The sequence below is a fragment of the Saccoglossus kowalevskii genome, chromosome 14 (assembly GCF_978046115.1).
Source record: "Saccoglossus kowalevskii chromosome 14, keSacKowa6.1, whole genome shotgun sequence".
Taxonomy (NCBI): Eukaryota; Metazoa; Hemichordata; class Enteropneusta; family Harrimaniidae; genus Saccoglossus; species Saccoglossus kowalevskii.
Window position 1 is genome coordinate 22,587,708 of NC_140654.1, and position 16,584 is coordinate 22,604,291.

Consider the following 16,584-nt stretch of genomic DNA (forward strand, 5'->3'; position numbering starts at 1 on the left):
CTAAGAAATTTGCAGTATCTCCAACTTGTTTTTCAAACCAGACAATGCCGAAACCATATTTGAACAGGAGATTTCTATGTGGGTTTCCCAAGCAAGTCTGCCGGTCTTGTCTAATCGTTTAAGCATGATATAACATGTTTTGGGGTTTCAGTAATTTTAACCAATATGAGATACAACGCTTGAAATAACCACAGCACAATGGCAGCCTTCCACATTCGTCTAACATCGCTACATTGTTTGTACAACTATTAATGCTAAGTACCGGGTAGATATCTGCAAAATGTTATCTGTACCATCTCGATTTCCGAATTTACGTACCCCCATATCGATACCATAAGCAATAGTTGGCACAATGCTTGCATCAAACAAATTAAATGCACTAACCAATGGCATACTACCAAGTTTCTTACAGTATGTAAATATGTTTGGTTCACTGTAAATCTGTTTTTAGAGGATGGTAAAATAATATGCATACAGTGGCACTTTAGCAGCGGTGTCAATAGACTTCAATGACTACAACTCCTTTTATGAACCCATTAAAAATATAGTAAATTTTCTGAGACATCAAACAAAAAACAAACAAAAAACGTGTAAAAAAAGTATGTTTGCAATTTATGATTCATCGCATAGTTTCTGTGCTGAAGCAAAACTGTCGGGTAAATTGTTGGCTACAAGAAGCTCTTCGACCTATACAACTCGTGATGATAAATCTTCTGCATTTTTTTAATATGTCCAACCCGTAGCTGTACACTATTGTCCAATAACACAGGCTACACATACTAATACAATAAGTTGACTACATTTGGCTGATACACATAACAAAACAGTATATATGCCATCATTAACTTGAAGAATACAAAACTAATGAACCAAACTAGGAAAGTACAGTGTCGTGTTGTCGTGTCAATCCCGTTCGATCCCCACACTTTACTAACTGAGCGAACATTAGCACAAGACAAACTGCCCTATTCAGGACCACCACATCATTCAGATAGTGACTACCATTACATTATTGTTTCAATGTTGTTTTAATATTTAACATCAGGTGCTTGAGCGCGATCTTCATTACACCATCGCGGAAAAACCGAATAAAAGATGCCTATTTATAACAACCTGTTTTGTTTGGCTGCTGTTGAGCTGAGACAGCATAACTTCAAGATTGACATTTAAAGCTCGTTGCCACCTAAATGCTCATTACTATGCATTACTCATTACATTACTCTGATAGTTACATCACGGAGTCAAGTGATTTAAACAACGATAATTATTTTAATTAATACTGTTTCTTTTATTATGTTCCTAATCTACGATCATAAATCTATTCACTTCCAAAATTTAGGGGGTTCGACCGAACCCACCCAACCCCACCAAACTACGGGCCTGAATATCTCCCATATACAGGACTGTTGTCCTGGGATTGTAGTGCCAGCCTAAGCTTGCTGGGTGCCGCACTGTAGTGCTTGCCACTAAGACTACGGGCACATGGAAATCACCAAAAGATTTTGACAAGTCCACTCCTGAATTTGAGATGACAAAACAATTATTAAGTTGGAGTTAATAATTGATTATTATTTAGCAGACTCTTAGAGTCCCGGATTATGAACATCAATCTCACCGTAACACGTCATGTTTCATAATTTATAACATATCAGATATATCTGATATCAAATATATTTAACAAAAAAAAAAATATTCATTAATCAGGAATAGGACAGAAGCCCACACCCTCCCCGTGGCTTTCGTTGCGTATGGAAGTTATTTTCACGAGTGATGCGGTATATCCTGCGGCCGTACTTTCACTATAAGATTCGGTTATGTTCACGTCCAAATGTCTTGACATTCGGTTCGCTTAACTTGCGATTACCTCAACATTCGGTTTGCATGACTTGCGATTACCTCAACATTCGATTACCTGACCTACATTAGCTGACCCCGCTATACATGTAGTATTCAATCCATAGTCCCGGGCCGCCTCCGCTAAAGCAGTTGACATCAGGGAGACTATCACAGAGTACGCACTCTTGGCATGCGCCATTTATACTGTCACAGAATTTATCAGGTCCACACTGGCATCCTGAAGATAACAATGAACAGCACAATATAATGAATGTAAGATGTAGCACATATTGATTCATTGTCAATATTGGTTGAGAGAATTCTGGAACAATTTTGAAAGGCAGCAGCGGAATGTATTGTGTGCTCACGCTTGGACACTAAATGGTAACAACTAAGTGAATCACGGGTATTGGATAATTTTACAATCGGAAGATGAAAACAAGCATGCAAATAATATTATCACTACCCGATTTAAATATAAATATAATTACAAATTACAAAATAGTTTTCAATTCTAAACAAAAAAACTTAGATAAAATTCTTCTATAACTACAATCGAACATCCACACAATGCAATACAATATTTTAATAATTCGACTCTTTTACCCAGTGTTAGAATTCGAATAACGAAATTTGTATTTGTTTCTAATAAAAAATGGCATCAAATAGCTTAAATTTGTGATATGATGTTACCTGTTTATTTCTATGTTTGAATGATCGAAAGTATATATTTATACATGGCCCTTATCGTATGCCGCCCTCAGCGTTGAATAAGAGTATTTCACTCACCAGTTCTTGGCTGGTCCCACCTCAAGTGTCACGGCGCACCAAGCCACAGGAGGCCGGTAACTAGTAATGACTACAGTATTCTGATTGGTCCATCATGTTCTCGTTCCTTGTTCTATTCCCTTAGTTACCTGACGTCAGCGCTTACCCTCGCAGACGTTTCATATATAAAGAAAGGGTTTCTCAGCTCTCAAAAGTTGCACGAATATAAAACTGTTTTATTTTTATCACTTTGCACAAAAACAGCGAGAAATGTTAGAACCAACTCAAGTATGAAGTCTCAGCAGGCGGAATGAATGGATGCGGCGTTATTGTAGTTTTACAGACACGTTATGCAGAACTGAACTTGGAATGTTTTCAAATTACGTCACTTAGTCACGTGCCTTTGGGCCGGAATCCCGGCCGGTGGAACAAAATACTAGTTACCAGGAATGCGATCGCGTCGTCGTCTCGGGCGAACTCCGCACAGTTCGATATATAGAAGATAATATTTGCTAATCGTAGTCCTAAATAATGGCATCAAAGAGCTTAAATTTGTGATATGATGTTACCTGTTTATTTCTATGTTTGATACGCGTTACTTATCATCACTGCACAAAGCAGCTTTGCGTAGAACTCATTTGCATATTCGAATATGTTCGAACAACAAGACCCTGTCGGTTATGCGTAAGTCACTCGGTTACTTTAATCGCTCTAATCGTGAATATTTTCGATTTTCCGCATCTAACAGCCATAGAACACAAATGTTCTAATAAGTTCATAAAGTTAGTCATTTATTGTACAATCTAATGACTTGGAATCTAGGAAAGGATTGCACTTTTCTTTGTCAAGTCATGTATATTTCAATCTAATTAACTGAGATTTTATTTGGAGTAAGGGCACGAAACGATAAAGATATCAAATAGTATTACATTCAGTGCTAAAATCTTTTCAAAATGTTAAAATAATGAAAAAGTAGATCCTGCAGTAGGAGACGTAGATGTCGGTAAATCGTCGGTTCAAATCGTTGGTGCGTTCACGTCGTTGCCTCGGGTGACGCGGGCGCCTCGCGCCTACCCAGTTTTCGTTCGACTGCTATATGACGTCACAACTGGGCGATGTTGGGAAAAAGATAGCGAACTACAAAATCGATAGGTAAAAAGGTGTTTAGGTAAATTTCTCAACCATAAAATGCTAGTGGGCGTGATTTCAAAATACATTTTATACGAGTTTCGCTCGCATAGCAACGGACCAATACATCTACTTCCTACCACGTCGTTTGGGAGGGAGCGACGCGAACGCATTCATGGCAAAGCAAAAAGTAGGTCCGGTCATTAATATTTGAATTAGCTTGTGGCACAATCTCCTTCCCAGAGGCCGTTGCGCTCTACGCAATAGTGCCTCTGCCACAGGCAGCCTTCAATTTTGTGGTCAATCACCTCACTACGCACGGCCATTTTTCCGCGGTTGTTTCATTTGAAACCGAACAACAAAAAGTGGAAAAAAACGTATGTGACATCCGAACTATTCATTAATGTCAGACTTCAGTACAAACGTGAATACGAACCATTTTATCGCGAACTATATTTTGCAAGGAAATGTTATAGTAGTGAAACGGCGCACGTGATACACTAAAACTTTGAGGAAAAAACGTTCTGTTAACGAATATAGTTGGGAAAGAAACATTAAATACTAATTTCACTGAAAATGGTTTCCTAACATTTCCGTTCATCTTGTATTCTGCTGAATATTTCAATACTATTTCTGGCTTGAACGGGTTCGATTTTCCGCGTATAACTGCCATGGAACACAAAGGTTCTTGTAAATTTATAAAGTTAGTTACTTATTGTACAATCTAATGCTTTCTCATCTGGGAAAGGATTGTACGTTTCTAACGCAAGTCGTGTAGATTTTAATCTAATTAACAGAACATTTTATTCAAAGTCGGGGCCTGAAACGTCTTATTAAAGTGACTAAAGTAACCAAGTGACTTACGCATAACTTTGTTAACCGACAGGGTCTTGTAGTTCGAACATATTCGAATATGCAAATGAGTTCTATGCAAAGCTGCTTTGTGCAGTGATGATAAGTAACGCGTATCGAACTGTGCGGAGTTCGCTTGTGGCAGAGACTAGTGAGACCAATTTCCTTCCCATAGGTCTTTGCGCTTTACGCAATAGTGCCTCTGCCACAGGCAGCCTTCAATTTTTTGGTCAATCACCTTACTACGCACGGCCATTTTCCTGTAGCTGTTACATCTGAAAACGTACTACAAAAAGAGGAAAAAAACGTATGTGACATCCGAACTATTTATTAATGTCAGACCTCAGTAAAAACGTAAATACGAACCATTTTATCGCGGACTATGTTTTACAACAGCCATAGAACACACAGGTTCTAGTAAGTTTATAAAGTTAGCCATTTATTGTACAATCTAATGCTTTAGCATGTAGGAAAGGATTGCACTTCTTTTCTAGCGCAAGTCATGTATATTCTAATCTAATTAACTGAACATTTTATTCGGAGTCGGGGCGTGAAAAGTCTTATTAAAGTGATTAATGTAACCAAGTGACTTACACATAACTTTGTTAACCGATAGGGTCTTTTAGTTCGAACATATTGGAATATGCAAATGACTTATATGCAAAGCTGCTTTGTGCAGTGATGATAAGTAACGCCGAACTCCGCACAGTTCGATACGCGTTACTTATCATCACTGCACAAAGCAGCAGCGAATGCCTATCACGTTGTGGTAAATGCCTATCACGTTGTGGTAAATGCCTATCACGTTGTGGTAAATGCCTTTCGCGTTGTGGCGAATGCCTATCACGTTGTGGCGAATGCCTATCATGTACTGGTGAATGCCTATCACGTGGTAAATGCCTATCACCTTGCGGTAAATGCCTATCACGTTGTGGTAAATGCCTATCACGGCACGTTGTGGTAAATGCCTACCACGTTGTGGTAAATGCCTATCACGTTGTGGTAAATGCTTATCACGTTGTGGCGAATGCCTATCACGTTGTGGTAAATGCCTATCACGTTGTGGTAAATGTCTATCACCTTGTTGTAAATGCCTATCACCTTGTGGTAAATGCTTATCACGTTGTGGTAAATGCCTACCACGTTGTGGCAAATGCCTATCACGTTGTGGTAAATGCCTATCACGTTGTGGTAAATGCCCACCACGTTATGGTAAATGCCTATCACGTTGTGGTAAATGCCTATCACGTTGTGGTAAATGCCTATCACGTTGTGGCGAATGCCTATCACGTTGTGGTAAATGCCTATCACGTTGTGGTAAATGCCTATCACGTTGTGGCGAATGCCTATCACGTTGTGGTAAATGCCTATCACGTTGTGGTAAATGCCTATCACGTTGTGGCGAATGCCTATCACGTTGTGGTAAATGCCTATCACGTTGTGGTAAATGCCTATCACGTTGTGGCGAATGCCTATCACGTTGTGGTAAATGCCTATAATGTAATGTAAATTAGTAGGATAAGACAGTCATGGCTTTCCATACACATCGAACTGTGCGGAGTTTGTAGTGGGATGTTCCCTGGCGGCTACCTAGCTTAGTGATAAAAGACCATAGTCTCGGCGACGGAGAATGAGTAACCGAGTGACTTGATCATAACTTTGTTAAACGACAGGGTCTTATTGTTCGAACGTATTCGAATATTCAAATGAGTTCTATGCAAATCTGCTTTGTGCAGTGATGATAAGCAACGTGTATCGAACTGTGCGGAGTTCGGTTACCTGCGCCCTACTTGCCATTCACAAGGGACGCCGGGAACCAGCGAATCACATGATTGAGCATTGAGCGGCGTTGTCAAACAAACAATGCATTGAAAGAGAACTATTTATAAAGTATTTCCTTAACCTTAGTTCATTTCAGTCCGCCCCACCCGAAGAAAGTGTACAGGTAAACGCCTTAGTCATGCCGGCCTTGACAGGGAAATCGGTGACATTGACCGTGTTTGCTGTTTTATGTTTAATAATAGTTCTGGAATATGGAGTTATCATTGGAATATTTCCCTTTGACCAATGGACGAACGTACAGAAGAAGTTATTGTACACATACAGGTAAGTAGCATCACAATCTTCGTTTGGTTGAGCTATCTAGTAGTTTTGTTTTATTCCAAACAATTGTACACGGGCAATTGCTTTACACTAAATGTCCTACAGTAACGTTATTTTGCACTGGCAACGGAAATGATTCTACAAACATAGGTGAAACGTGAAACACTTTGTCTTTTAGCCAATGGATATTGCTTTCAGAAATCATATGTTGGAAATGTTTGTATAACCTTGACACTCTGTGTGTTTTGTGTGGTTTCAATGATCAACAAAACAAAATACCGTGAATCTGTGTCAAAACAATTTGTATGATGTACAATTAAACACCCGTAATGGCAACATCATAACCATACATGGAACAACAGAATATAAAATATAGAATAAAATGAAAAATATTATTAGACACATACTCGACGCTAAACATGTTTTGACAACTGACCTCCTGAATCTATTTTGAGAGTACTAAACTTTCACTTGTTTGTACTTGAACTCATTGTTCGTTGTGCATGAAAAGAGGTCATTATACAAGAAAACTGCCGTTACCATTGGTAATACGTTCCCCTAAAAACTGTTTATCAAGCCCCATGATGTGCTCATTACCAAACGCTTCAGCGTGGTATTAAGAGTTTGTTTTCAGGGGTGGGTGATACCAAGGTGGGAAATGGATGCACATATGGGGTTAATTCCTTGAATTGCAATATAGAGGGTTCAGGCTGAAATACAATAAATAGTGTTTTCATGTTCCGTCTGATGTTTCTGTGGTATTCTGCTGCTGTAAGTAATGCACGATTTGTTCCGAAATTCAGTATGCTGTGTGCATTTCAGGGTTATTCGTTTTTTGCTGAAAACACCCCTATTTTTTAATGGCAGAGTCGAATAGTTTCACTCCCACTGGGAAATCTGCATTGTTGCTTGAATGAGAGCTAATTAAACACATTTTCCAGACCGGCGAAAGAGTATGCAACAGCCAATTTTAACAGCCTGTCACATGATTTTACTCTGAATGTCAACATGAAAAGAGGCTAGTCCATTTTACGCAGGAGTAATTGGGAGTAGAATATGTGAGGGATAGTATCAACAGAGATGTGTATAGTGAAAAGTAATATCTATCCTTCTTTTGCATCTCTGAGCGTTTCTGTTTTTGTATATTGGTTTGAAAATCTTGAACTTGCATGATTTGCAATGTGTTTTTTTTACTGAAACTCCCCTATTGATCGAATCCCACGTGGTTCGTTTGAATACAATGCTGAAGGCAAACATGCCGTGCTACAGCGGTACTCCACTGACGGGATGACTTACTAGTACTGCATGCTACAACTTCGCTTGTGATGTTGCTTGTTAGCCATGGATTAAATGAATCTTGATTACCAGTTAAAATGTTGCTCATTTGGCGTTGGTAATCTTTATTTGGAACTGGGTAACGCCGCAACGTCGCCAGCAGAAACCTCCCCACCCGACCTAAATTGCTATCCCGGTTTGTTGCACGTTCTTTCTTTAATATGAAATAATCAAATATGGGACATATGTAATAATAACAGAACCCCACACCCTCCCCGTGGCTTCGCTCGTGAAAGTACGGCAGCAGGATACACCGCATCACTCGTGAAAATAACTTCCATACGCAATGAAAGCCACGGGGAGGGTAAGGGGTTCTGTCATAATACTTCATTATCACTGAAAACATTTTTTCCCTGAAATAAATTCCAGTGAAAATGCCATTTCCTCATACTCTATTGAGACACAGCACAGTGAAATTGGATTCACATGTAATGCTTGAAAACATGTCAGCAAAAATAAATTAAGTGAAATTCTATGTGACTTCATAAGAGTTGGAAATGAACAAATTACACCCGATCCTACCACTCCATACACAATGTAAACTATATCCCAAAACACCCTTTCACCCACGGTTACAACCGTGTTTCACCAGTGTATTCTATTTGACTTCAGGAGAAATTGAAATAAACAAATTAATTATAATTTCAGCCTCTAGTTGAGCACTGATTAAATAAACTACCTCGTCTTTATGTCAACTTGGAGTTATTCATTGCCTACATCAGTGACTTCAAAATATATGTTTCAATCCCAATAATTTCACTCGCTGTTAATTGCATGGGAGTGCCAGTCTTTCATGAATTTCTATTGTCATGTCAATTTCTTGCGATTACTCGGAACATGAACCATATACCGCCTAGGTGCTGTAACCAAATCCTGGTATAAGCACTGGTTAGGCAGTCTTGAACTATGCATGTGAAGCCAGCTGAGAGGTATATCCAATCCTATCGATCTTTCATTGTTTGGTAACTATTTGCTGCAAATGCAACAAAAATCAATATAAAAATATTACCCACACAGCATTCTACAGGTTACTTGTACTAGTGAGAATTTGAAAAAGATTCAGATAATTCAATTTGTTGTACCATAATATCTTCAGACTCCTGAACAGAATGATAACAGACGGAAAATGTTCCTTTTGTACCTCTCATCCCCTAATCTTAAAATTTAACCCTCGCCCAAGCCCCTCTCCCCAATTCAATTGTATATGCCCCTCTAGAAGGAGCACAGAAGGACTGGTTCCAGACTGACGATTCTACCACATGTCAAACGAATTTGTGTCGCGATCTGTTTTTGACCGCACCCTGTAAATTCATTTTAACAAAGGGGTCACTTTTTCACTTTTGATTAAGTAACGCATCGTAGAATGCAGATATGGGCATGTAAAACACATTTTTGAAAAGCTTGAAGTCTGGTGATTTCAAAAATATATACTTTCCTGGGTCTATTTGTAGTCATTTGGTCACAATTAGAAGATGAAAACAAGTATGCAAATAATAGTCCCGCTACCTTAAACAGAAAGATGTCGAGTTCAGTCCTGTAAGGTACTATCGATTTCAAAAGACACAGCTCGGCTTCTAACATAAGTCGACTGTATTTGCTGTTTTATGTGGAGTGCTGCGGGGCGTAACACAAAACAGGTCTCCGATGTCCCGTGGTGGTACTAGGCTAGGGCAACGTAATTTCCCTATCAATAAATCATCACGACCCGTTATTTATTTTCGCGCCGATCGTGACCAAAAAATACTACAAAAATACCCGGCAAAGTGTAATATGTTTAAACCAGGGTTCAAGCTTAAAAATGTGTTGTTCATGTCTGTGTCTACATTCTGTGACACATGACACGCTCACATAGAAAATATCACCTTTCTCAAAGTAAATAAAGGTGTTTTTCACGTTTCCCATTAGTTCACCTGCTGTAGAATTTCAGTGTTTAAAATAACTCTACTTTTCAACAGAACACTTTCACACCAGCATCTTCTAAGTTTGCAGTGGGGAATTATGGTTCGTAACACTATGGGTTGTTTTTTTAATAATAATCACCAGATGCTACGCGGTCGTTGATTTACTGCTCGCTTTGGTGTATAATATTATAACCCCACTGAATGTTTTTGGGCGGGTATCGGTATGTATGGTTGGTACAAGGTGGGGGACACTCTTTTGTATCACGGTTCAAAGTAAAGGATTGTGCTTTTTTAAATCTGTCATGGTGATGAATCAATTACGCCAAAACTATGTACATACCTCACTTTGTAATCCCTGCTAGAACGTACTAATTGAGTACATGACAGTGTACAGGCCGTCAAATTTAATTTATAAAAGCCTTGGCAAAACTCCAGTTCCCTCTCCATGACCTCGACATAGAAATGAAGCAAGAATACAAAAAAAATTGTTCCTGTATGTTTTTGCTAAAGGCCTGGAACAGTATATATAAAAGATGTATGTAATTTTCGTTTGATTAGTGCATCATATTTAATTTGGAAAACATAAGTGCTAACACAACGATTATATATTCCCCTAACATAGGGTACTATTACTATTAGTTTCCATTTAATTTACTGTCCAATTTATCGACGATTGTCCTCATTTTGTTATAATTATTATAATAAGCAGTACGACTAGATAATTGTCTAATAACAGTGTTTTAGTTCTTCCCCAATCATTATTATCAGCGATTGCGTGTTTGTTTGCATGTTGGAACATATCTATGGTACATTTTAAATCGAAGGATAACCATAGAAGCTGTTTTATACATATAGTGAGTGAAAGGTGTAGTACAATATCACTAATAATTCCTATGTAACGGCTGGTAGTATAACTCCATATATTATGTGCGCATATAAAGCAAAAATAAAACAATTTTCGTGGGTGGTTGAATTTTCTAATACGTGACTATCTATAAAAGCAACACGATTAAAGCAATCAAGATTCATTGTTGACGACAGTGACCCGTATTTGCTTTTCAGACGTCACAGGGACTGTGACCTTTCGAACCAAAACAAGTTCAAAATTAATAATATGTCGTGGTAGTTTTCCCGACCCTTTGCCCACTTTTACTGCGTGAGTGTGTGTGCGGATATGCGGTCCTTTACTAAATTAATTGGAATACATTTCGCAAAATTGTGGGTAAAACCCGTAATTTGCATAACCCAAGATGGCCACCAATGTTTGAATAGTCAAACTATTCTGACCGGCGGCACAGACCCGACAAAATGTGGGGGTCGCCCCTCCAAAATCAAGCCCGTCAAAGTGCAGGAACATTTTAACATTTTTAAGGGAGCATGCCCCGGACCCCCTAGTAAAGTCGTGCCTTCTGCGCGAGGGTTGGTGTGCAGATCCAACCCCCCCCCCCCCCGCCAAATTTCGTGCCACCGCCTCTGCTGGCACTGCTCACCTCCAGAAACATTAACGGTACCCTGCTGGCATTCACCAACTACAGCAAAGTTTATGGTACCTTACTGGCACTGCTCATCTCCAGCAACATGTACGGTAACCTGCTGGCACCACCTCCAATAGATGTTTTAAATAACTTTATTCAGGATTGTTTTATTATATGTACCTCTAAAGAAGTGAAGAAACAAACAAATGTCCTTCTCAAAATAAATGAGTCATCTCAGTTACAGTGCGTAAGTTCCTGGCTAAGATTAATCATTGTATTCAATTACACATGATTTGATTTTAGTTTTTTAGTTTTACAGCTGTCATACACCAGAATGTTCCAGAGACAAATTTAAGTTGCTTGCGTTTTTGGGAGCTCTTCCATCATGTCAGGATTATTCTGCCAATCTTCACCCTTTTTTGTGAAAATGGAGTGAGAGTTTTTCATCTGCAGAAAAAATGTCAAAGAATATATTCACATGGTGTTAGCATAATAACTAATGAGATTTAATTGTTGTTTAATACTGCAACATCACACAATTGTCTAACTGAACCGACAGAATACGCTAATTTTAATTCCATAAATAAACTAATTGACATTAGTCCCTTCTGAAAATTACATGTGAGCTGATAACAGTCAGGTAAGACTTGATATGAAGCACAAGCTTCAACAACATGGTTTGGCCAATGCAACATTATTCGCTGATATATAACAAAACCTAATAATGCCACATGATCAGTTTTTGGAAGATAAAATAATATTGGACATTCTTTAGACCTTTCTCATTTCAATACAAAACCGTTTGCAAATGCAGACGATGTTCTGAAAGAAAAAAAAATGTAATATAGTACACAACATTGTAATACAACCAGCACATCTAGAAGCATTAAATCAGCATTTGTAATAAGCTCCATAATCTGATTTCTGTACTGTTTACTAAAATGATCTTATTGCGGTTGAATGCCATACCATCAAAGTTTAGCAAAAGCATTGTACAGTAAAAGTGATATTTTTGAAACAAATCACGCCTATACTAGACAATCATTACTGCAATAAAACATGTGTATCTCCTGTATTTAAATTGTCGTTGAGATTTGACAGCTATATTATGTCATATCAAAGCTTCACAAATATTGTGAGGGTAGGATGAAAATGTTTACTAACACAGTTTACGAAAAATAATATTTTTTTTTGCACATTCCAGATTTTTCGAATTTATACAGTTATATTAACTATATACAGAGGTGCAGCTAGGGGATGTTTCTCAGCGATTTAAACATAAACTGTGGTCGTTGTTGATACTTTTCCGAAAATAGCATCCTTAGAATTACATACAAAATGAAATCTGACAGTCTGATTACGCGATGATTTCAATGAAATATTGTCATCCATGCTGTTAGTTGCATAAAATAACATCCCCGTAACTAGCAGATGGTGTCTGTCATCTAGAGGCGGTTTTCAGAACAATCACTATCTAATTTCTGAAACGCAATAACTGCATTTTCTGCAAACCACTAAACTGTACTTACGGTTAACCTCCAGAGGACACGATGAACTTTTTGATAAACTTATCTCACGTGTCAACCAAATAATTTTTTTATAACCTCTAATCCAACTCGATGACTGTCTTTTTTTTTTTACTTTTCAATATATTGTAGACGTCAATAAGTGGAAATATATTCAGCAAAGTTCCCAATTTCCGTCTAGTAAAATTCTGTTAGACTTGGAGTGCTAAAATTGTAATCACAATGTATTTGCAGCTCACAAGCCTATTACTTTTGTTCTGATTATTTATAAGTCTAAGCCAGTGGGGTTGGCCCTTTTTGTTATCGTTCTGGTTTTCTTCTTTTTCTTCTGTTTAGAGGTCGAAGCCCGAAGGGTTTGTCCCCCTATTATTATTATCGTACGGTCTTTACAATCCCATGTTTAGGGATAGGTCTCGATTTTGTTCTTTCTTCTTTCGTGATGCAATTCTTTGTCAGGCCAGAAAGAAGGAATTTTTATGGGGGAAAGTGTTTAGCATAGTAGTTTTTAATTGAGCGATGTTTTATTTAAGTTGGTGAAATTTTGAAATTGCGATATCTCGGGAGCTGTGTGGCATTTCTCCATCATAATCGATCGTCATATACCTGCGAAACAGTTTGGGGTTATATTACCCTAAAAATATGCAAATTGAGGTTTTATGCCGAGGTATTGAATCGCCGTGTATTTATTTGTGCATACATAATGTCAGGACATTTCAGTGTGTTTGTTATGTAAATTGGTGTGGGCTGTAAATCAAAAACCGATTGAATTATCCGTGGCATTATTTCAATGGCTTTGCAAAAACAATCAAGCAAAACTACCACCTGCAATATGCTGTCTGGAAAATAAGAAAAAAAATTGCCTAGGATAATACCTAAGATTTAATTTAATTTCTTTGTTTTGTACACAGGATGCATCACAACACATCTATAATGCAAGTGTCGCCGATGCCAATTTACCAGCAACAAGCTAGGTGTGTTTCCCCTACGACAACGGTGGCATTCTTGAAGACATACAAGACAGGGAGTACAACAATTTCATCAATATTAATACGTTTTGGACTCAGTCACAACCTGTCGTTCGTCATTCCCGCACACCATAATCCAGGTTATTTTTCAAGAACAGTACGGTTCAACAGTGAAATGCAAAAACACCTGTCCCCACCACTTCCAGGCTCCCGATACAGTATGTTAGTTAGCCATGTTCCATTCAATAAAACGGCAATCAACAATGTGATTCCAAATGCTACATTTATAACAATATTACGTCATCCTGTAGCTACATATGAGTCAATTTTTGGATTTTTTAAAATTCCTCGCATCCTTCACTTACGGACCAATGGTAGACAAGATCCATTCAGAATGTTTTTATCCAATACAAGCCTATATTACAAACGCCTTGGGAGCATGTACTACAAAACATTATTGAGAAATAGACAAATGTTTGATGTCGGACTTGACCCACAAAACAATGACAATGAAACACTCGTGAATCGCGTGATACAACAAGCAGCAAAGGATTTTGATTTGGTGATGATTGCTGAGTATTTTGATGAATCTCTAATTTTGTTGAAGCAGCGTTTATGCTGGGAATTTGAAGACATTTTATATATACAGCAGAATACGAGAAACGACGGACTAAGATGGGAAATTAATGATTGGAAACGACAACGAATATTGGAAATAAACAGCGCTGATTATAAACTGTGTCAACACTTCAACAAAACATTCTGGCAAAAGGTTAGGGCATACGGTGACAGTTTTTACCAAGACTTGGCAACATTTCGAGATATGTTACAGAAGGTGGGTGTGGAGTGTTTTGATGAAGGTAGATATGTTATTGACTATGGAAATCGCAGAAATAGAACACTTTTGAAAAGCAACGCACCGAGTTACTGCTCCAAGATAGAGAGCTGGGGTTTTGATGAAATCGCTCCAAGACAGAACAGAAAAGAACCTAAAAAAACACTCCACAAGATTCGAAAACGTGGCCGTACAAAAGTTGCTTAAGGTTATTGATTGTTGATATTTAGAGGCTACACAAGTTGTTTTATTATTTGACACAAGTGATCTATAATGGTCTCCTTCTATGACGTAAATGAGTGATAAAAAGACTATTCAAAGCATTGATGACATAATTTAAGCCAAAGATGACATGGCTTATGTGCACTTTGCTGTAATTTCGAGCTGTTATCTTTAGTTAAGATGTGTATACACAAATTAACTCGATAGTTAGCAATACATACTGAAATACACGGCAAGCGCACCCCCTCTACATATACACCTAGTTATGAGGACCACAGCTGCTTTCATGAACCAATCAGATTACTAGGATGTTTAAAGTATCGACGTATAAACAATTATCATACATGTTAGTGTGTTCGGCACCGATTTCTATTGTTATAAGAGGAAAAATGTTACACGTTACAGCAGTGTTCTTAATGGAAAAATAAGTCTGAGCGAGAGAAGGCGTATACGCTTTTACGTTATTTCTGACTGAACACCGACTGATTGCGTTTATCTTTTGAAATAAAAACTTCAAGAAGCGATTTTTTTTTTATATATTTACATTAAATTATTTGATTTTTTTTAATTATGATAATGTAAATAAAAGTTCGTTTTTTAATGTTTAAAAAAAAGTGTAATGGCTTTCGCGCCGTACAACAGGAAACGCCGTGTGAATTGAGTACATACCATTTGTATTCAGGTATTTTTGTCTTAGATAAAATAGTGTCGCATTAATGAATAATTTGAATATTCAACTACTCATTCATTATGCATGAATAATATTTAGTATTTTGAATTCGCCTGTCTCGAATAACACCTAATTGCTATTCAATAGTAATACGTATTTACAATGACAGCAATTTCCATGTCATGAGCGCATTTTATATCAATCAAATAATCACAACTTTCCAGTCGAGAGTCTAATAATTATTTTAAATTCAACGCTTTATATAAGCTGTTGTATGTACGATAAAGAGGTTATTCTCAGTCAACAAGAAAATGGCGTGTATATCATAAGTTTCTATGTTCGACATTCCCACGAGGCATCTCGTGAGCATTCATGCTTTTTGTGATTTTGAATTGAATTTGTGTCAAAATAATTGATATAGATGCGTTCAATTAAACCACGTATAATGACAAAACCTTCAAGATAAATGGTACAGTAGAAACAATAGTATACGCATATGCTCAGCGCAAAGAATGATTCGGCAACTGACCCCTTTACCTTTTTTTTTTAAACAATCACTCGGATAAAGTGTCTCCGTTGTCGACATCGTGAAATTCTTTCGTTTTTATGCAGGAAAATACAGTATTTTTATCAAGGAAAATCATATTTATTAAAGTTATTGTTTGTTCATCAGTTGTTGAACGCACTACATAGTTTGTAATTTTATTCAGCATCTTTAAGTCAGAATGTAAGACAAATATAGAGAATATAGCAAATTATCGTTTTTCTGTAATATTCTTGTGTAATCGGTAATTATGAAAATTATCTATGGGTGCATAGGAAATACATTTCGTTATGAACTATACTTGATATAAATTTCTGAATTATCTTGTCAAAAGCAGTTTTTTCACGGTCTTTTCTCCCCCATATTTTTTTTTAGCCAAATCCAGTGAATGTTTCGTATCTCATAAAATAATTCAATGCGAGTA

General features: G+C 37.5%; 1 protein-coding gene across 1 annotated transcript; it reads left to right on the forward strand.

Moving 5' to 3' along the window:
- Positions 1-6,502: 6,502 nt before the first annotated feature.
- Positions 6,503-16,371, forward strand: LOC102810026 (galactosylceramide sulfotransferase-like). The gene is made up of 2 exons (XM_085508042.1): positions 6,503-6,690; positions 13,833-16,371. The coding sequence occupies exons 1-2, from the start codon at positions 6,545-6,547 to the stop codon at positions 14,929-14,931; spliced, it is 1,245 nt and encodes a 414-aa protein (XP_085364168.1). The 5' UTR covers positions 6,503-6,544; the 3' UTR covers positions 14,932-16,371.
- Positions 16,372-16,584: the final 213 nt, after the last annotated feature.